Source organism: Cupressus sempervirens, chromosome 4, assembly GCF_028749045.1.
Source record: "Cupressus sempervirens isolate cs-2001-9-10 chromosome 4, ASM2874904v1, whole genome shotgun sequence".
Classification (NCBI taxonomy): domain Eukaryota; kingdom Viridiplantae; phylum Streptophyta; class Pinopsida; order Cupressales; family Cupressaceae; genus Cupressus; species Cupressus sempervirens.
The window spans coordinates 335,449,555-335,472,660 of record NC_143121.1 but is presented as its reverse complement, the minus strand read 5'-3'; the positions used below and the strand labels follow the sequence as shown (position 1 = coordinate 335,472,660).

General features: G+C 37.3%; 1 protein-coding gene across 4 annotated transcripts in view; it reads right to left on the bottom strand.

Moving 5' to 3' along the window:
* The window catches only part of LOC149561391 (Nucleic acid-binding proteins superfamily), a 226,939-nt gene that overhangs the window by 61,640 nt on the left and 142,193 nt on the right, over window positions 1-23,106 (bottom strand). For 3 of the 4 annotated variants that reach the window (XR_016363812.1, XM_089825121.1, XM_089825122.1), the window contains exons 5-8: window positions 13,572-13,681; window positions 3,213-3,353; window positions 2,876-3,017; window positions 2,632-2,790 (exon numbers count right to left, since the gene is read on the bottom strand). Coding sequence is in view for 3 of the 4 variants with exons in the window: in XM_089825121.1 (XP_089681247.1) it covers window positions 2,632-2,790; window positions 2,876-3,017; window positions 3,213-3,353; window positions 13,572-13,681 (552 nt within the window). In the remaining variant the exon portion in view is untranslated. The remainder of the gene's footprint in view (window positions 1-2,631; window positions 2,791-2,875; window positions 3,018-3,212; window positions 3,354-13,571; window positions 13,682-23,106) is intronic. The other variant, XM_089825123.1, reaches the window with a different exon arrangement.

Genomic DNA, 23,106 nt, shown 5'->3' with positions numbered 1-23,106 from the left:
TAAATTCAAATCCATCTAGATCAAAGCTCCATAAACCACAATCAATATCCAGAAAAGGTTGTCACATAACACCTTGAATCAACACAAAGTTTGAAAGCAAGTTGCTTCTTTTATTGATAGCAATTTAGATTTACATCCAAGCGCAAGTCTTAGAGTGTGCATATAAACTGCTGAATTTTCTTGCCTTGCCGAAAGATGATTATTTACAATGCCCTCTCTCCTTTATATAGAAAAATAGGTGAGAGAAAGGTGGAGGAAAAGGGTAAATTCTCAACCACCTTGACTTATTCTCTAACAAACTTCTAACTAAACTAATTTGACTTATTCAAAGTTGCATACCTAATGCGGTTGCATCTTGATTACATGTTACAACTTTCCACGTGATACTATCACATGCATTTACATCATGTTTCTCCATCACATGTAATATGTCAATTACAAATAATATTCTAAGTGCCTTACAAGACACAAATTCTATTGCATCAAACTTCATTGGTCTTCATGCTACTACAAGATGCTCGATGTTTTACGATTGTTATACTCAGGTTTAGTGGAAGCATCTCGAACTAGAATATGAATATTCATCCTTGATAGTTCTATTGAGTGTTCATTGACCTTTTTTAGCTTGAAAGCACTCTATGCTTGTAATCATCCTTTCACCTCCTTGTAGGCTCCATCATGTGATCATTCTTGTTTCGTGACCTTCTTTCTTCTTTGTGTGCATAAAACCAGCTCTTTAAATGGGGTAAAAGCTTAGAAACAGGGTTTGTTTTGGGAGCATCACATATGGAACACAAATGGAAACATATGGGATAGGGAATGGGTAAATGCATTTAAGCTTAAAATATATGCTTATATGGTGGAAAAACCCAAAAACGGGTTTTTGGTGATCAAAAGCACATGTGAACAGCAAGCTTTAAGTTATGCAAATGAAGGACGAATGAGTCGCAATTGGGTAACATATGAGAAGCATAGCATATTTTTATAAATGCAATTCGTGATAGTTTATTTGGCAAGCATGTGGGTAATACTTTCAACCATAGGACAGCAATATGGAGGTTTATGAAATGAATAATGGTGGGATTTATACTTGCATTCATGTGAGGAGAAATGAAGAGCTTGCCCTTTTGCTTAGAATGGGATTTTACCCCGAGTGCATATGCAAGTAAGTGAGAGTTTGCATATGCAACTTAGAGAAGTAGATGGAAGAATAGAAAAAGAAACTTAACATATACAAAACAAATGCAAATCTGAGAATGGAAATTATGAGACTTGCATACACAACATAACAAATATACACAACAAAAACCTTATGAAAAAAGACAAGGGATCAATATCTTTTTATCAAGAGGCAAGAGAAGTCGTTGTTTTGAACACTTGTAAAAAATATAAAAATGCAATCAAAGAGATTTCTTGGATTTAGGAAGATAGCAAGATGATGTTGTTAGGTAAAATTGAGTGTTGTTAGTACTTGTTAAGTTGGTCGAATGGTAGGTAGTTAAGAATGGTTGTGACCGTTGGAGCTCACAACCCTTCAAACTTTATATATGTCATGTACTTATGTCTGAGAGCTATCATTGTTGTTTTGGCATTGTGATTATTATTGCCAAGGTACTTTGGCGTCATACATTGTAAACATTGATGATATTAATAAAGAAGCATATGTGACTTCTCTGACATTTCTGTGTTATGTTACATTCTATGTATATTCCCCTGTGTGAGATTGTTCCCCTCTGCAGGAAACAAAGGCTATCTTTGTAATTATGTTGCAGGCCAGCTGAAAGTGTGGGTCAAGTGGTTGTATCTTGGGGAGTATTTATAATTCTACATAACATATGACTATTGGGATGTTATTTTTTCATGCTCTCTATAGTTATGAGCATTTGTCTTTCATTGTGTTGGCTCTTTATGACAGCAAGACTCCCAAGCCAAAGATCGGTTACAAGATCATCAAGATATCCTCGCGACTTTTAGAGATAATATCTAGTATGCACAGAGCCAACAAAAGATGTATGTTGATTGCCGCAAGACAGAGAGGAATTTCTTGAGGTTGGAGATATGGCGTTTTTACACCTTCAGCCATACTAGCAAAGTTAATTTAAGAAGGGTGGCATGGAAAACCTTAAACCCAAGTTTTATGGTCCATACAAGACAGTAAGGAGGATTGGGTAAGTGGCATATGACAGATTAAAAATTAATAGAAACCAAATTCTTTTGTATATGCCAGAAGCAATGACATTTTTACCAATAATATTATAATAATAGACGCGGCTATCCTCCAAACAAAATGCACCTTCGACCAAAATTGGAAAAACTGAAAACACAATGGACTTTGTTGAAATTTTCAGCATTTGTTCTTCATGATCTGTATGTTCTGTAATCGAAAACAGCAAAATATTTGAGAAAAAATCACTGTATTTTCGGAAATCTGAAGTAAAAAAAATTGACTTTTGGTGCTTTCTGTCTGGAGCATAGCCAGTGCCAATAATAATATCCAAACCACACGTTAAATCATCAAATAAATCTGTTAATGGATGTTTGATTGTGACCTATTAACTAAAACTGGGTCTGTATCCGATAACATCTCTAAGGCACAGAATAAGATGCATAACATGTATTAGAGATACTTACCCGGAAGGGAAAGTTACTGAAGTCAAGAGAACCATGAGAGTCACAACGCAGCAGCAGCTGAGATGTTCTAGCACCTTGGAATCCACACTCCAATGAAGTAGAATTAGAAATATTCAAAGGTCTTGTTAATTGAGTCAGGTTTTGTGAAGGTAGGATCACCTGACAAAGAGAATACCACTATTTCAGTTCCATTTTTTCTCTGTCAAACACTTCTTACAAATGCAAAATACACATTATTGGTTACCTCTTCTTGACGGTAAACATATGGTACACAGTACAGCCGTGTAGCGCTACCATATTCAAGATAAATTCCTCCAGATGTCCCTATTCCGCAGTCATGATTTTGAGCAATAAAAGGCTTTTCCAATGCAATCCAACTACCTTCACTGTCCATTGTCTCAATTAGAATAACATAGGTATAATCTCGAAATTTAATCAAATACGAAGAAAGGAACATCAATAGGGAAGCCTTTAGCACAGTGTCTACCAACCAAACAGGGTGGAACACTAAATTTCATGAAACTATAATTGATTATTTCTTGCAAAATCATTTACATAAATCTGTCTTGGTTGTGCCTTACCTGAAGAGATTTGAAAGAAGAATTTGTTCATCCCACATGATAAAATCCAAGCTGCTACCACAATTATCGGTAATCAATATTTGACATTTTTTCAAATGACCACACTGGCCTTGAACTTCTATTACTCCAATTTTTTCAACTCTGCACAGTGCATGGACCTACTTTATGAATAGATCGTAAGTTAATAATAACACTATTGCTCAGAACATTTTCAAATAACCATGCAAAATGCAAGTCAACTAATATAAGACAAGTATTCATAAACTGTTCAAGAGGGAAAGCCTTCAATTTCCCAGTGACACTATACAAAACAGGCCTACGTGATCATGTGACACCTTCCAAATCAGATTTTTCAGTTTAAAAAAATGCCACATTAATACATAGGTCAAGCCAGAGATTCATGAACAAAGCACATAGTGGAGACAAAACACATCACTCTTTCTTCTTAGATACCTTTGAAATTAGAAATCCCATATCTTTCTAGTACTAATTGAACAACAAGAACATACGGACAGGATTTTGCCTTTCTGCAACTGGACATAATTTAAAAAATCTTTCTTTCTCTTGACCAGATTTTAGCTCACTAAATTATTTCTTTATCAAAAGGCACCTAGGTTCCCAGAAACAAAATCTCCCTATTCCAATTAAAAGCATCTCAAGCAAAAAAATACAGCACATATGTCTAAACTGAATATGCATTCTGGATATATACAGATCAGACTTCAGTTCATTTGAAGTGAACAGCATTTTCACCATATCCTTAATCAAAAATATTGTTAAATTTCAATTGGCTGAGATACACTGCACATAGTGGATATCAGGAGCTTGAAAAATCCCATGTGGTTTTTAACTCATCTAATAGCTAATATTTTAATGTAATGTCCCCTTCTCAGACATGGTCAGACAATGCTTCTTGTTAACCTATTCCTAGTCTCATAAGTTATTTGGTGGAGGTTAGGTGACTGTCTTCTCTGAGAGCTCAGTTTTAATTTTTGGGCTTCCTGCAAAGAGCCCTGCTGGCTCTTACTCAAACTATGCTGAAAATTTATTTTTTTGTGCTTTTGGATGTTCATGATTTTTATGAATTTTTATCAAATTTTTGCTTTTTTTAAAGTATGAAATATATAACAATTCATGGACATTACAAGTGCAAATTCTCAATTCTATATTTTACTATGCAAACTAACAAGATGATGGCAACTATATAATGCATACCTTGAAATTCAAATTCCAAGAACCTGGTAATGCTGAAATGCAATGTTGGATTCCAATGATGAAGAACAATGATCATAACTTGGTCCCAGTGGAGATATGGACCCCTCAGCAGCAAAACATAAGTCTGGAAGTGTGAAGGCAGGCCTATGTGAGCCCCAATTGCTTTTAGCAAAGTGATCGCTGCCTTGCAAACTGAAATGTTGCTCTTCAGTGCATGATCACAGCCCTTTATCTTGGTGATTATGTGCAATATTAATGCCAGACCTATATGCCAATACCTCTAAAAGGAGTCTCTGAATAAACATGTAGTGAGTGGAATTATAGCAATATTCACATAAATAGATCCAATTCAGTCAAGCTCGTTGTTGCGCTGACACGTAATTCTGAAGATAGCCCTTCACCCACTTATTAATGATCTTAATCAGGCCATGAGTTTGAGGGTGGCAACTAATGCTCAGAGTCAACTCTATCCCACACAAACTGAACAACCGCTGCCAAAAGTGACTCATGAATTGGCTATCTCAGTCACAATGCACTGAGGTAAACCATGCAACCTAAAGATCTTCCAGAATATGCTATTAAATTCAAAGAATATGCTATGGAATTCACCGAACCTATCATCTCTACGATTCAGTTTGATGATACAAATGGGCCCTGCTTGTGGGATATCTATGATAGCATGGACATGATGTTGGAGAAAATAAAAGTGGTAATACAAAGGATGAAGAAAGGTCATGAAGACACCTTTTACAAAACGGTGCAAGCAATTGCTCTTCATTGTTGAAGCAAGATGACCACACCATTGCACCTAATGTACTTTCTATCCCAAGCAGTGTACCACCTATCGGGATGCTAAAGTTGCTAATGGATACAAGCAGGCATTTAGTGGACTCTTCAAAGATCCAATGGTGCAGACAAGTGTTAGGAAAGAGTTTGGATTGTTTGTCTCAAGAAAAAGACATACTCCTTTGTTGTCAAAGACCAATCCAAAATGGATGCTATTACATGGTGGTACCTCCATGGTCAAGATTTTATATACCTCCAACCTTTTGCAATCAAGATCCTCTCACATGTTTTTCTTTTTTTATTACCACTTGTATTATAGAATTTAATACTTAACATTCTTGAATTTATCTTGCATTTTCTATTATTTATTTTGTTGGTTTTCTCTATAAGTTGCAAGCTCTTTTGCCACTGAACAGAATTGTTATACATACTCCTTTATCCACTGAATTAAGCGCAATAGGTTGACTGCAAAAAGAGCTGATGACTCGGGGTGTTTTCATTCCAAATTGCATCTTCTATCACGTAAGGATCCCCAATGCAAGCAGGGTGCAGCAAAGCTTTGGGATGTAGCACCCAAGTTTGCCGACTCGGATGCAACCATTCAAGGTCTTTTTAGAGCCACTATGGATGATGTGGATGATGATCACGTACCACAATGTACATCTAGTGCGAGTGGAACCATTTTGGATTCAAATGATGATGATGATCTTGAACTTGCAGCCACTGAAAATCCAATAGACAATGATTTATTCAATAATCCTTTTGATGACTCATAAGGGCAATGTATGAGTTTTACTCAAACCTGTACCAAAAAACTGATATATAAATTTTGGAACATATTTTGTATGATAGGTTAAATAGTCCTCCCAAACCATCATGAATACTGGCTTTGACAATGTATTGCTCTATTTGTTATTTGGAGATGCTAAAACCTTGTCAAGGGAGACTGAAATCTACTAGTATGCTTGCTATAATAGAAGAAAGAATGTACTGCTAAGGCTGTTAATTACCAGTGAAGAACTACTTTGTGAACTAAATGGCAGACAACACTCATATAGATGCTTGTACTTCAATGTTTCGTGCATTAAAATGTCTTTCATTTTTGTCTTGACTAATGGAGGTGGAGAAAAAGAGTGATGAATGTCACGTCTTGAAATTGAAATGTAATTTTTTAAAATTAAATTAAATAATTAACTGGTCCTAGAATTTAAATAAAATAAGGACTTTTAATTAGTTACTTTAATTAATTAATATGTGGCCCAAGTTAATATTTGTATGTGTGGTTCCGATTGATATAGTATATCTCAAACCGATTTTTATTTTAGTGTCCATTGGTAACTGTTGCTGTCAGCTATCTTTGTACACCCTCTGAAACATTTCCCCGACGGGTATTTAAGCACAACTTGTAGGTAGTCGTAGGTAGGCGATTTGGATTATTTCTTTTGTACTACGAATTCTAGTTGGGATTCTCTGTTGTTCGCCATTTCGGAAGTGAAAGATCTTCCCTACTTGGCTTGTCTGGTTTCGGTGGGATTCAACCCTCACCCTATTCTATTGTATGTAATACTTTGTTTGGATCTGGCGAATCGAAGCACCATCATTTGGCAAATATTAATTAAAGGATTATTTGTGTTCAATCTCCATTCTTGTTTGGCTTTATCTAACGAATTCGGATCTATAAGTTTATGGTTACATGATTGGGCATTCTTCTTTCTATCCGTACACCATCAGCCGGTTTCCTCCCTTCTACCGTACGAACGACTTTGCCTTCATTCCGTACTCTATCTCATCACCACTTAAACTCCCTCATCCCATCGTTCATCCTCCAAACACTACCGTACGTCCTGTATATTTAAGCATACGGCATGTCCTACCTCTACCATACAACCTCCCTTGGACTATCGTACGACCTCCCCTTGACTACCACACAATACAGGCAACTAAGGCCATACAGCATAGGCAACTAAGGTCATGCAACACAAGCAACTAAGATCGCACAACACGAGCAACTAAGGCCGTGTAGCACAGACAACCCAATACTGCCAAGAACGGAACATTAAAGTGGTATCAAAGCAGAAACCTTTCAGGAGCATCTCCAAAACTTTTGGGAACATCTCTGACACCGTTCGGGAGCATCTTTGAAACTTTCGGGAACACAACAAAACCATTTGGGAACATTACAATGGTATCAGAGCAGAAACCTTTCGAGAGCCTCTCCGAAACTTTCGAGAACATCTCTGAAACCGTTCGGGAGCATCTTCGAAACTTTTGGGAACATTACCGAAACCGTTCGGGAACATTACAGTGGTATCAAAGCAAAAACCTTTCAAGAACATCTCTGAAATCGTTCGGGAGCATCTTCGAAACTTTCAAAAACATTACCGAAACTATTCTGGAATATTACAGTGGCATCAGAGCTAGTGATCTTGCCAGCCTACTGGGATGATTGAAAGATTTTGGTACTTGGATCACATTATGGCCCCGAACAGCGATGGAGAGTGGTGGTTAAAGGCACTACAAAGGATTGGCAAAGAGCTCAGTGAGGGTGTTGATCTTCCATTAGATATATTGGAAGTTTGTTCGTGTCAGGTGAACCAATTATCTTCAAGATTTATATAGAGAAAATTCTCGCTGATTAAGGAGGCCTTAAGTCAACCCAAGCATTTGAGACACCATGACAAGGATAAAAGATTGGCAGTTGTAGCATGTCTTAGCGAGGTTTTGAGAATTTCGACTCCTAAAGCACCGTATGATGATAACACCATGATAAAGATATTGCAATTGATAGTTGACAGCTTTCAGAGTCTCAATGACTTCAGTAGTGACCCTTTTGGTAGGAGATCTACAATATTGGAGAATTGTGCAAATGTCAAAGTAAATAACCTTCTCTTAAATCTTGAATTGCAAAATTTGGTCCATGATATGATTCATCACTTCTTGGTCACCATCAAGGAAGATCATGATACTAAGATTTCAGTTGCTATGGAGAGTCTTATGATTTCGTGCACTGAAGAGATGGATGAGATATCCCAACCCATCACATCTATGTTATGGGTTGTTCGTAATCTAGAATGTATCCCCTCTATAGTAGCATATAAATCGGTCAATAATGTTTCCAAGCATTGTGAAGAAAAAACTAATATCTCATTTGCACAAGTGGGAGAAAATGGATGACAACAATAAGGGTGATGCTTTACATGAGGAGAATGAAGGCATGATTACAGGGCCACTCCAAGAGGATTTGCTAAATCTTTCTACTACACCAACATGGAGAGAACACAAAAAAAATGAAGAGGTTGCTTGCACGAATCTTGTGAAGACATGGACGGATCAAGTTGTGCCCATCACCGAAGTTGTGCCCAAGGTTGTGCCTATCACAAAGGCACTATCCATTGAGGAAGTTCCATCAGTTGCCAAAGTTTTGTCCATCATAGAAGTTGTACCTGTTGCCGAGGCTCTGTGTCTGTCACTGAAGCTATATCCATTATTGTGGTCTTGTTCATCACTGAGGTTGTATGTCCGTCACCATCATTGTGTTCGTTATCGTCATGTCCATCACCGACGCTGAGTTTGTGTCCCTTATCAAGTTCGTATCCGTCACTGTCATGTTCGTCACCAACACCGAATCCATGTCCATCATCGAGTTCATGTCCGTTACCGTCATGTCCATCACGGACGTCGAGTTCGTGTCCCTTGTCAACTTCGTATCTGTCATCGTTGTCGTGTCTATCACTATCGTGTCCATCACCGATGTCGAGTTCGTGTCCGTCGTCGAGTTCATGTCCATTACCATCATGTCCATCACTGAGGCCGAGTTCGTGTCCCTTGTCAAGTTCGTATCCGTCACCATCGTGTTCGTCACCGACACCAAGTCTATGTCCATCATTGAATTCGTGTCTGTCACCATCGTTGTGTCCGTTGTTATCACCATCGCCATATCCGTCATCGTCATTGTGTCCGTTGTCATGTCCCACACCGCCATCGTGTTCATGACCGTTAGCTTCATTGTGTCCATTGTCATCACTGTAGTTGTGTCTACTGCCAAGTCCATCATCACGTTCGTCACCGTCATTGCATCTATGAATCTCGTTCTCTCTGTCACCGACGTCAAGTCTGTATCCATCGTCAAGGGTGTATCCATCGTCGTAGTTGTAGCCATCGACGGAATCATGGTTGTGTCTGTCATCACTGTGTGTCCGTCATTATGGCTGCATCAGTCGCAATAGCTACATTTGTCGCCATTGAGACATTGCTCACTGTCGAGGCTCTATCGATCATCAAGGCTTCAACCGAACTTCTGCGTGCCATTGAGGTTTTATCTACAGCTAAAATTTTGTTTGCTGCCGAGGTACTGTCCATTGAGGTTTTTTCTACCAAGGTTCCCTTTACTGAGGTACTATTTGTTGAGGCTCTCATCATCGCGGCACCCTTCACCGAAGCTCATGTCGTTGAGGTTCTCACAGTCGAGCCCCCCTTCGTCAACATTCTCACTATTGAAGCTCTCTTTGACAAGGTTTCATCCATCAAGAATATAATAGTGATTGTTGTGGTTGTGTTAGTGGGTAAGTTTGTGCCAACATCAGCGTCTGTGTCTATGACCATACCCAAAGAGATTTTTGAAGACAATGACATGAAATATTTGAATAATTTGTGTCATCAGGATCTCCTGGTGAAGGCTATGACAATGTTTATATCAGAGTGGCACAACGGATGCTTAATGACAGTGGGCGCAAAGGAGGTTTGATGACAATTCACTCATTTAGCCTGCGTGTTTGGTTTGGCATCCTGGTGACTCGGGATACAATAATATTTATGAGTGGCACAGTGAAATTTTGATAGCAATGAGGTGTTGCGGAGGATTGATGTAATTTCACTTGTCTTGCCTGCGCGTTTGATTTCAGACCCTAGAGCTATTGGTGTTTCATCAAATAACGAATTGCTTGAGGGCAAGCAATCTTTGGGCAGCGAGGATTTGTCATGTCTCGAAATTTTAATGTAATTTTTCTAAATTAAATGAATTAATTAACTGGTCCCAGAATTTAAATAATATAAGAACCTTTATTTAGTTACTTTAATTAATTAATGTGACCCAAGTTAATATTTGTATGTGTGGTTCCGATTGATTTAGTATATCTCGGACCCATTTTTATTTTAGTGTCCATTGATAAGTGTTATCGTCGGCTATCTTTGTACACCCTCGAAAACATTTTCCCCAACGGGTATTTAAGCACCACTTGTAGGTAGTTGTAGGTAGGCGATTTGGATTATTTCTTTTGTACTACGAATTCCAGTTGGGATTCTCTGTTTGTTCGCCATTTCGGAAGTGAAAGATCTTCCCTACTTGGCTTGTCCGGTTTCGGTGGGATTCAACCCTCACCCTATTCCACTATATGTAATACTTTGCTCAGATCTGGCAAATCGGAGCACCGTCATTTGGAAAATATTAATTGAAGGATTATTTGTGTTCAATCTTCATTCTTGTTTGGCTTTATCTAACGAATTTGCATCTATAAGTTTATGGTTGCATGATTAGGCATCCTTCCCTCTATCCATACACCATCGGCCGGTTTCCTCCCTCCTACCATACGGACGACTCTGCCTTCATTCCGTACTCTATCTCATCACCTCTTAAACTCCCTCATCCCATCGTTCATCCTCCAACACTACCGTACGTCCTGTATATTTAAGCGTACAACTTGTCCTACCTCTACCATACAGCCTTCCTTGGACTATCATACGACCTCCCCTTGATTACTGCACAATACGGGCAACTAAGGCTACACAGCACAAGCAACAGCCTGTGGTGCGCAGCACAGGCAACTGTGGTCACAGCACGGGCAACTGAGGCCGTGCAGCACAGGCAACTGAGGCCGCAGAGCACAGACTATGGCCGCGTAACATGGGCAACTAAGGTCATGCAACATGGGTTGTGGCCACGCAACACAGGCAACGGAGGTTGTGCAGCACAGGCAACTATGGCCGCACAGCACGGGCAACTGTGGTCATGCAGCACGAGCAATTGAGGCCGCACAACACAGGCAACTGAAGTGGCGCAAGACGGGCTATGGTCATGCAGCACAGGCACTTGAGGCCGCGCAACACGAGCTATGGCCACGCAACACAGGCAACTGAGGCCACACAGCACGGGCAACTAAGGTTGTGCAGCACAAGCAACTAAGATCGCGTAACACAGGCAACTAAGATCGCACAACACGGGCAACCCAATACTGCCAGGAACGGAACATTACAGTGGTATCAGAGCATAAACCTTTCAAGAGCATCTCTAAAACTTTCAAGAACATCTCTGAAACCGTTTGGGAGCATCTTCAAAACTTTCAAGAACATTACCGAAACCATTAGGGAACATTGCAGTGGTATTAGAGTAGAAACCTTTCGGGAGCATCTCCGAAACTTTCAAGAACATCTCTGAAACCGTTTGGAAGCATCTTCGAAACTTTCGAAAACATTACAGTGGTATCAAAGCAGAAACCTTTCAAGAGCATCTCCAAAACTTTCAGGAACATCTCTAAAACCGTTCAGGAGCATCTTCGAAACTTTCGAGAACATTACCAAAACCGTTCGAGAATATTACAATGAATTCACAAAGAAAAGGCACCAACCTTTGAGCATTGCTACTGTTCACAAACAAAGGTATGAATCACTAATGATAAAACCATTAGCAAATACAAAGGTGGAAAAGAGCATCGTTAAGCCAAGCAGAACGAATGCCACTTTACTTAAATTATTTCATTCAAACTGTGGTGGAGATTACTAGTGCTCTACAAACTGAAATTCGCATATCGTTACTTAGTTTTGGATGTTGACTTTACCATTGAAGACTACTTAAGCCAACTTTTATTTGGATGAATTATAGCTAAATCAGCCTGGGCACCCACCCACTTACCAGCTTATCACTTGCTAATAAGAATAAACGGTCATTTAACTCCCACATAAGTGTACCTCATGAACACTTCAGTGCCTTCTCTCCCCAGGGTGCAGATTGCTAATGATGTAGCCATGCTCCGAATGGCTTATAGAAAGAAAGCATGCCAGAGCTATTCAATATATGTCCTTAGATATATCAGCTTTCCCATAAGAAGAGATCACTTAAATATTTCTCAGACATCCTTCCACCAAGCATAACTCATTACCCCATTTGGCAGTCTTTCCTTTGACGGAGATTTAGATGGAGGAAACCACTGGCTTAACCATCCAAATTGTGTGCTGGCAAGAAAAAGTTCTGGTTTTTTCATCACAAATCTCATATAAACTCCACTCAAGCCAAAATTCCTGATTTTGGCATCAAAACCAAATCTCTTTGCCTGGGGAAAAGTGTACCAATTTGCCCTTCTTTACACTCATTTTTCCATATTTACTCACCTGATCTGCTCTTGCCTTTTGCTTTACTGTCCTTGTTACCACACCATAGATTATGTCCAGTTGGGCTTGCAGTGATCATCTTCACCCTACAAAAGTTGTGAGTCAAAGTAAAGACTATAACAATGACCTTGTCAACTGACCAGGAAGGCCATAAGCCAAAATCAGATTGGGTTACTGCACAAATGACAATCAACTAACAAAAAATCTGACAAAAGGCACATATGGACAGAATTTCATGTGGGTTCAAGTTTACATGACTACCTTTACTGACAACCAGTTAAGCATTGCAAAGGAAGAGAAACTGAAGGCCTTCTTCGCAATCAAGAATTCGATCTGCACCCAATACAAAGTAGCTTAAAAGACTGTAATGCACCCATGAGGTTCCAACATAACTTTCTGATCTAAAAGCTAATAACAGACAATGTTAAAGCCTTCCTCAATGATCTGTCCATTTGTGGTCCCATTTGAAGGCCTTGGCCACATGACTATCTATGCAAAGCTGTCATGTTGACCATTAACCCTAAGAAATGCTCCTTAATTGTACCTGGCAAGTTTTCCCTCGCATTTTTTGACATGACTGATTGGATATGGATCCACATAAGAGAGGCAATGTATATAGAATCATGGAAGCACCCAAAACTTTAATGACATCTAAGCATAGCTTAATCCTTCGTCTTACAAACTCTAAGTACCAGTACCATGCAACTGTTTGCATAAATGTACAGCTGGCATAATCTGGAACATAATATTCATCATACTCTCATTCTCAGGAATATTAATAAAGCATTGAATGATGCAGTAAATAACAAGAAACAATCACATCTAGTTTACAGCAGGCTACCTAATGGTGTGGTCCACAGAATTGGTGGTATGAAATATTAAATTAAGCATCCAATCATATCTCACGTCAAGAAAATAATTGAAAATCAATTGCCGTGAGAGTAAAAATATATTGAATGTAACCAAAAGAAACTTTACCGTGCAAAGAAGCAGTATCCATGTCCAGCTTTAACAGCATCAAAAGAAATGGAAGCGAAAGAGTCTGAACAGAACTGTGCTCCAAGCAGCATTAAATCATCATCTTGATCCTATAATAAGAAACATACAACTACTCTGTAAGAGATTGATGCAGGATAAAAAACTACATCAAGCTTAAAATATATAAATGAATCTACAGATATGCGAACCACATCAAATAAATATAACTCATTGTAGCATCCCTAGCTTTGCAAACAAGCATTCTATAGGATTCTATGCGTGTGGCATATCAGAATCATTTCTATCTTCATCAATTGTAATGTCCCCACTAGCGAGGACAAGACTACTTGCAAAAACAATGTTAAAATTTATAAAATAATAAATTACATTTCACTATTCTACCCTCTATCCTAACCCTAACTTTAAAGACGTCTTCATATCAGGATAGATAACCCTCTTGAGGATCCTTAGGTCCCCAATTATTTCTCCGTCTTCTATGAAGTGCTCCCTTCAGGGTCCTTCCTAGAAGAGACATTCTCTATCTAGGGCCCTTGTTACATATGCATCTGTTAAAATCGACGGAATATTCCAGCCTTGTAACCATATTAAAATCACTCTCTTCCCAATGAGACTCTTGAATTTAAGATATTAAGATCACTCTCTTCCCAGAGGGACTCTCTTGATCTTAACAATTAACCATATTAAAGTATGTGTATCATTCTCTTAGTGCTCCCTTCAAGGTCCTTCCTAGAAGAAACATTCTCTATCCAAGGCCCTTGTTACATATGCATATGTTAAAATCTACCGAATATTCCAGCCTTATAACCATATTAAGATCACTCTCTTCCCAATGAGACTCTCTTGATTTTAAGATATTAAGATCACTCTCTTCCCAGAGGGACTCTCTTGATCTTAACAATTAACCATATTAAAGTATGTGTATCATTCTCTTAGAATTCCATAACTACATACACATATATACTTTGGTATATATGTATAAGTATAAATTATCCATAAAAATGTATTCATAATTACAATGGAAATATATTAATAATTACAACTAAAGAATCATACCTTACTTATTGATCTTAAACCATGAACTCTATGTGTGTCATTAATTTAGAGTGCCACACATACATAGATACATACATATGTGTGTGTGTGTGTAGATATATAAACTATATATAAAAGATAAATTTACAATTAGAATTACAATCTACCTTTCCTTACTTTTATTTGATCCCTTTCCCTTAGCGTACTCCTTAAGTATATTCTTCAAGGTCTTTGTGCTTTGTGAAAGAGAAACAATTATGTAGACTACCCCCTTCCCTACTCGATACATGTGATGATCGTCTTCCACATCAATCTATATTCCTCTTACCTTTGCTATGGTTGGATTTCTTTGGCTTGTCAGACCTGATCTAACTCCCATGCTTTGTCCGTGATCTGATTACCTTACACTATACAACTCCTAAACACACATTGCGGTGTATTACTCCCATCTTATCACGTCAATCTTTGTTACCCATTTTCCCCCTGTTATCCACCCGATCATTGAGGTATTTATATGGTCCCGGAGAGCTCATTGGTTGCGCCTTTTGAATTAATGCACCGTTTGACGTGTGCACCTTTGCTAACGTATGTTCTTTGATATTTTATTGATATTTTCTTTTGTGATGTCCTTATCCCATTCGCATGGTGTGTCTAAGGCTGCGGGTCCCACATTGCATTTGGAAGGGATGACCTGGTTGTCTAATGTGACGAGTTAGGTTAGGGAACTTAATTATGTTTATTTACTTGTTTGATTATTAATATTTAATTACAGAATCTTATTTGTTAAATAAATAGTCAATATTACTCAATTATTTATATTGTTTATAAACAGATATATATTTATTTAGTATCTAATAATCAAACAATTTATTATAGCTGGAAAATATTACAATTCTTATAATTGAGATATCATTTCATTCTTCAATTAATTAGTTCGAAATATTGTGGTCTAATATCAAATTCCATTATATGCTTCAAAGGAATAAGGATTGGGTTTTGGAATTCTGATTAGGAAATCTACTTCTTTTTTCAGTCAAAACATTGTTCTTTTAGTTTCGAAAACCAAGTAAAAGCTATACTTACTGATCCGGGATACAGCTAAGTTGCTTGTTTTGATTCAGGTTCGAAATCGGGTTTGAGATTTGTGCTTGAAATTCATTTTAAAAACAATTAGGTGGCTTTGAATTCGTTTTGGATTCATCCAATCAAAAAAAAAAAAAAAAAATTTAAAAATGTGTGTAAATATATACAACAAATAAGTCCATACACCACTATGCTAATAGTAAAGAAACATAGCAAAATACACCACCATATTTATTAATGTTTTGGTCCAAACTACATATGTTTTACCTTTTTGGCCTTTTTAGTGGTCTATTTACAATTAGAGGGTTGAACTAAATAAAATAGACAAAAAAAACTTCAAAACCGAAAACTTTGTGTTGGGTTCCTCTAACATGATTTGTGCAGGGTTTGAAGGTCAGTGACAGCCTTTTGCGAGAATCTGATAAGGACCATACTTTGGCGTCGCCATGGAAAAATTTGGTAATATGGGGATGCCATTTCTTATTTCTTACGTAAGCTCTCAAGTTCTTGAGCAGAAGATAAGATAACGATATTAATGTATAACAAGAGACCAACAAAGGGTCCAACGGACTGAAAGTTTACAGCACTATCAAGAAACAACCCAAGAGGAGCGTCAAACGGTGTCCGAAAAAGAGTGAACAAGAAAGAAAAGAAAGTGAACAACAACAGACGAGAGGAGGACTAACTATCCTTTCTCGGTAAACAGAAATCCAACACTGAAGGATAAGGCCCAAGGTGACCAAGGGTCCGGGCCCATCTCTGGGTAACACTGGAGATAGGGTGTCGTTGTTTGAGGATTGCCGCAAACGTAGTAGCACTGCTATATTGGAATGTGTTTTTCAAATGCAACATCCTCTCTTATATTTATATATGCAAGTGAGTAAAGAATAGACATGTCCCTTTATTGGACATGTTTGTTCATTAACATAACCACAATCTTATAGATAGATGGATCGATATATAAGTATATATATACACATCTCATATATACTAAATATATATGTATATATATCTTTGCTACAGTTTATCTGAGAGAAGCTAGAAAACATCAACACTCCGTCTTAGCTAGAGGGGATAAACACATGACATATATTACACCATTGGTAATATTAGGAATGGCAAATTTTAAGGATATCTTTGATCAGAAGATATCCACCATTTTGATATCACATTTGATATCAAGCGTATTGGTCTCCCATAATACATGATATTCACCAATTACTCAAAAATGTTTGATATCATGAGTATTGGTCCCCCAGAACATCAATGATATTCACCAAATACTCTTTGAGTAATGGCCTTCCAGAACATCAAGTCGCATGCTATTCACCAAGTATTATGTATCTAATGGCCTTCCAGAACATCAAGTCGTGTGATATTCACCAAGTACTTTGTGTAATGGCTTTCCAGAATATATATTTGCATAACATTCACCGTGTACTCAAAAAAATGTTTATAAGCTACGTGCAAACACATTCTCATAATGCTTACTATATAAATATCCACCATGCAAAGTATAATCTATCATGATCTACATAGATATCGTAAGATATCCATCATAATAGAAAATTAAGTTATAGTAAGATCATCACCTTTCAATAACTTCTGAAAATACAAGTGACATCATTTGGAAGTCGTCACTTCCTCATGATGTACACAAGGGGGTAGGCCCATTAAGGTCATATAGTCAGACACAAGGATTTTCGAACTCAGAAAATCAATCATTTGAGCTCTTCAACCAAAGTTTCCTTTAATGAAGTGTCATACTTCCTCTGAATCTAATATAATCAAGATCTTCAAAGATCAATTAAACATATCCTCTATCTACTTGTTCAGATGAATGTGTCAGACTCCCTTTGAACATCAATCTTTTGAGCTCTTCATTCAATGTTGCTTCTGTTGAAGTGTCAGACTCTCTCTTTTTCTTGCAAGAACATTTTTGGAGGAAAAGATCAAGGCAAATAGCTCTTATAGAGCATTCATGGATACAAAATAAGACATTAACTAAAAATGAAAAAGTGATTCTCAAGATATAATAACTAGAAAATACTCATCTCTCCTTATCTTGACTTCATGGAATGGCTTGGTCGCTTTTAACTCATTTCCTTTTGATTCACTTATATTTTATTCTAACTTTTCATATAATGGTGATGGCTTATCAGTGACTTTAGACTATCCTTTGCATGATAATCTTTATGAAAAAACATAGCGCATGTCTAACCATCCATTATTTGTTTCAACAAAATCCCAATGCCCCTCTTTTGTTGGATATACTTATACACCACTGAAAGACAACTATCCTTAACACTTCCAAGTGTCGGGTTGACCATAATTTTGTCAAGTTCTTCATGCCTTCTTATTCACTTAAGCCCTTCATTCATCTTTTAATGCTAGTAGGTCCATTCGCACTGGTGTGTTACGTGAACTAGCACGACTAATGGAGGCAAATTGCATCTTTTCACCATCTATCTCTGTTGGTCTTACATTAATTTCATTTTGGCAAGGCAATAGCATCCTTGACTTTTGATGAAACTAACTGCCTAGCCAGTGATGACAGGCTTAGTGAAATGAATATCTGTTGGCATTAAATCTAGTGGTATTCCATCTCTTACATTTCTAGGATCGATATATCAGTCAACCCTTCTATAGTCTAGGCCTATTTTCATTTCATAGTAATTTCTTCATCCTCAAGATTTGTCTTTGAAGGAAGGGCTCCACCCTTCCACTTGTAAGGCTCGTTGATACACATCTAAATTTGTTATTGTATTTCCAATATACCATGGCGTTCTCATGGTACTTGTCTTTGTATTCTGCAAGGTAGGATTCCTTTATTCTGAACTTCTTCATCCTTTTCCATGCCTGTTATTATTCAAGTGCCAAGTCAAAAATGGTCTCCTTGCTTGAAGACCAATTTGGGCTTCGACTTTGCTTTCCCTTTCTATATTTTGGAATCGATCATTTTCTCCATTTGCTACGTATGGTCCGCTGCTTGATTTGTGGTTATTCTATGTTCTCGCCTTGGTCAGTGATTTTGTTTTTCATTAGATTGAAAGTTAACTAACCATTATTTGCATTGGATATATGATCGATGGTCTATGACCACCTTCCACTCGTCTTTTTTTTTGACACTGAGCGCTCTTAATAACAATGACTTTGATGCACGCAAGTTTTTGCTCTCCATATCCAAAATAATTCCTTCTCAGTGATCATCGTTCTAACAACAATAAATCTAATTTGATATTGTTAGTCAAAGATCATTGTTAACTATAGGCATAGAAATTTGACCGGTATCCTTATCATGATTGTTTAGTAATCACTTATTTCTTCTTTCCTTCGTATATCGATGTCATGTTAAGACATAAGCTTAATTATGAGTGGTTCTCCCATTTTAATATGTTTCAGTTTTCAATAATCATCTCTATTTATTGCATGGAGATATGTGTGCATTATCTTTCAATCCTTGTTACTTTGCATTCTTATTTCATTCATCTCCTTTCTATTCATCAAATGGAGATGTCTCTATACTTAGTGCTGCCAATCATTACCTATAGCCATGTTACAACTGTATATGATAGATAATGGTGTGTTGTTGAGTCCTTACCAATGGCTTTCGTTTGTATTTCTCCTCATTCGGGGCTGTCAACCAAAATTTCAAATATGCTGAGCTTATATCTCCGAAGCAAAAGTGAACCTCTTTACTATGTGATCTTAATCAACTTCTTGTTGTCATCAATCTCAATATTATCATCCACAATCTATGAAATGCTCTTTATTAATATAGGCCTGGCAAGGAACATGCTCTGATACCATGTTGTTGTTCTAAGGATCGCTGCAAATGTAATAGCACTATCATATTGGTATGTGTTTTCCAAATGCAGCATCCTCTCTTATATTTATATATGAAAGCAAGTAAAGAATAGACATATATATACACACACACATCTCATGTATACTATATATATATATATATATAGCTTTTCTACAAAACATCAATGGGAGGAATCTATGCACTGGAGAGAATTCAAAACAAGATAACTTTATTCTAACCAGATTAGTGTTATATATTTAGCCCAGATATTAGATAAGCAACAACAAAGAAGAGCATAAACAATACACAAAAGACTCAATACATTTGTCCTGGGAAAACCCTTCCACTTCAAAGGCAAAAACCCACCGACACCAGCAAAATATCTCTTTTATTGATCATGAAAAGGTACGGGTATAAATCTTTCACTTGATTGATGTGCAATATACCAAACAATCACATAAATAGATTGCATTAGAATCTTCAACGTACACACGAAAGTCGCTTCAAATACCAAACATTTTTGCATGACGTACGGTATGACAAATCTTTTTACATAATATTAACTTAAATATAATCACAAATATTTCTTTCAGCTGATGATGACCATAATGGTCATAACAAACATATTTCTATCTCATAAAATCAAAGATAATAATCTCTATTGCAGCTACAAACATCAACACTCCCTCTTAGCAAGAGAGAGATCTTTAGTCAGGTAGGCACACATAGCTGCAACCAAAGATGATAAATTTATATTGCATAACACATGTTATCTCAGCATAACATAATTCACCACAGTTACTTCATAGTCACATAAAATTAAAGTTATGGAGTCGCACACATGACTGTCACCATGCCTACTCATAGTGGGTGATCCACCATACCTACTTGCAGAGGATGGAACGAAGCTTTTCACCTCAAACTTATCTCAGAGAAGAATGCACTTCCACCATGCCTACTCGCAGAGGGTGGAACAAGAGCTTTCACCTTAAACTTCTCCCAGAGAAGAATGCATTTCCACCATGCCTACTCGAAGAGGGTGGTCCACCACACCTACTCGCAGAGGGTGGAATGATGGCTTTTACCTCAAACTTCTTCCAGAGAAGAATGCATTAATCACTGGGATTTTCTCTTAATAGAGACTCCCTTTCAATAGGGACAACTTTACAAACAAACTCCTCCTTCATACAAACAACTTAACAAAGACTTCCTCTCAGCAAGGACAGCTTTAATAACAGAGACTCTCTCCCAATAGGGACAACTTTAATCATCGCAATAAGATGGCTAACTATTGCATAAACTTGCAAAGTGTTGAACTTCTCCCTCTATCACATTATCTCCCTCTGAAGTTGTATAGTCTCTCTTTAAATATGATCTTCCCCTTTTAATAAAGTGCCACCTATTTAGTACCAAGAGTGCAAACAACGTTGCATAGTCTCTCACCATCCCATTGCATTCTACAACCAAGAGAGATTCATGAGATGTTTATCATAGAGATCAATGTAAAGATATGCCTAATTTATAGCTTTATACAAACATCATAAAATACTTATCTCTTTGACGTCTAATCTCAATACACACAATATTTGAATAAGTGCAAAGCAGCATTCATATGATAATCATAGACCTTTTTGAACACAATGTATTACTCAACATAAAGATGTTACCATAATGAGAACCAGCATTTTCTAGTGTAACCTGCCCATCTAATCACATGCCTTTGCACAAAGTCAAGGCAGCATACACATAAATAAAAACTACTGATATTAAATTTGAAGCATAATAGGAAATAATTTGACTCATAATCTCTATGATTAGCATGCCATGCATTTACAATGAATCAAACCTGTACTTTAGTTCAAAATTCATCTAAAGAGATCTTAAAACTTTGGCAATTCTTAGAGTAATCAACCCACAATTCAAGACTTCTTGCAACTGAAACTTACTCAGGTACAATTATTGAAAAATATACTCTCGAAATACAAAAACGCTCAACTATTAGAATACATTGTAAAAATTGGTATCATAAATACATATGTGACCATACTTTACCTGTTGTCGAAAACTATGGCAACGATTAAGGGCTCAAATCACTTACTTGCCACAGATGTTTGTTGGCTAAGGATCAAAACATCCATCTTAATGAGCCAATACACATGACATCTTAAAGTACTGCTTCCCAACCAAACTCATTACATGCCTTTATCCAGTGAGAATGACCAGTTTACATGCACAGTACACACAGACTATAAATCAATCTCATATTTATATGACCAGCACAATGAAAAATGAATGGTTGCCTCAAAAAAAACGTTTTCTATCATTTCTTGTAAGATTAACAGGGCATGTAGCTCCAACTCTTGCGACATACCCAGCTTCCTTCACATGTTCAACATCCCTCACACTCGTGCTGAAAATGCTGATTTGTTGCCCTGTGGAATCGAATAGTTCTTGTCTGGCTTTCTCCATCTTTTCTTGTGCAAGGATTGAGACCCTAGTGTCCTCTTATGCAGTGGCAATATGGGCTAGAGACAAGCTACTTCCGCTGAAACCTACTGTTTGGGACCTCAATTGGTGCAATCAATCTTGAAGCCAAAATTTGGAACGCAACTCTTTATCAAGGCAAATCCAAGTCATCATAGCTCAATTGATAAACTGAAGCCATTTCCTCTTCTTGATGACACAATGATTTAAGTGGGGAAAAATCCGTCAACACTACCCCACAAATTTTAATGGAGGAGCTTCAAAAACGGCTCTCTACCTGAAATCATGAAATATTGTGAACCAGTCGGCTTCCTATCAAAACCTCGATTTCAAAGCACGAAGACCAAATAAGTGAGACAAAGATTATGCACCAAGATATATAAAGATTGCTAAGAGACGACACTAAAGGTTGTGATGGTAATAGACACGTATAAACTATTGCCCACACACGAGCTACCGTTCTGAATTGATTCAATCATAATCCTTTCGATGAAGGTTGACGCATAATCTTCCAAATGACTTAATGTTACAAGGAATAATCTCGACGTTTTATATATCTTGACGACTCTTTGAATACAAATGATAAATTAAAGCATATATAGGAGAACCGACAGAGGAATATCCAGAAGAGACAGGATAAATAAAAATATGACAAGGAGCCACATAAGCTCTGAATAAGGAAGGCAACTCAAGAAATATGCAAATAAACCAATACTTAGACATAGATCGAGCAACCTTGACACGAAACTTAGCATGTAAGGTTGAATGGCAATAGGAGCATAAACGTGAACTCTATATACAATGTTTAGCATAAGAAGATAATAATCTCTTTAAATGAAGATAGGAGCGACCAAAATATAGCCAATGAATCAACAAATACAAGAGGAATATAAAATTGTAGAGATGATACCCAACTTATCTAACCTAGCTTTGATACCATGTTAATTTTTTAGCTCGAATATTAGATAAGCAACAACAAAGAAGAGCACAAACAATACACAAAAGACTCAATACATTTATCCTAGGAAAATCCTTCCACTTTTAAGGTAAAAACCCAGCCACGCCAGCAAAATATCTCTTTATTGATCATGAAAATGTAGGAGTACA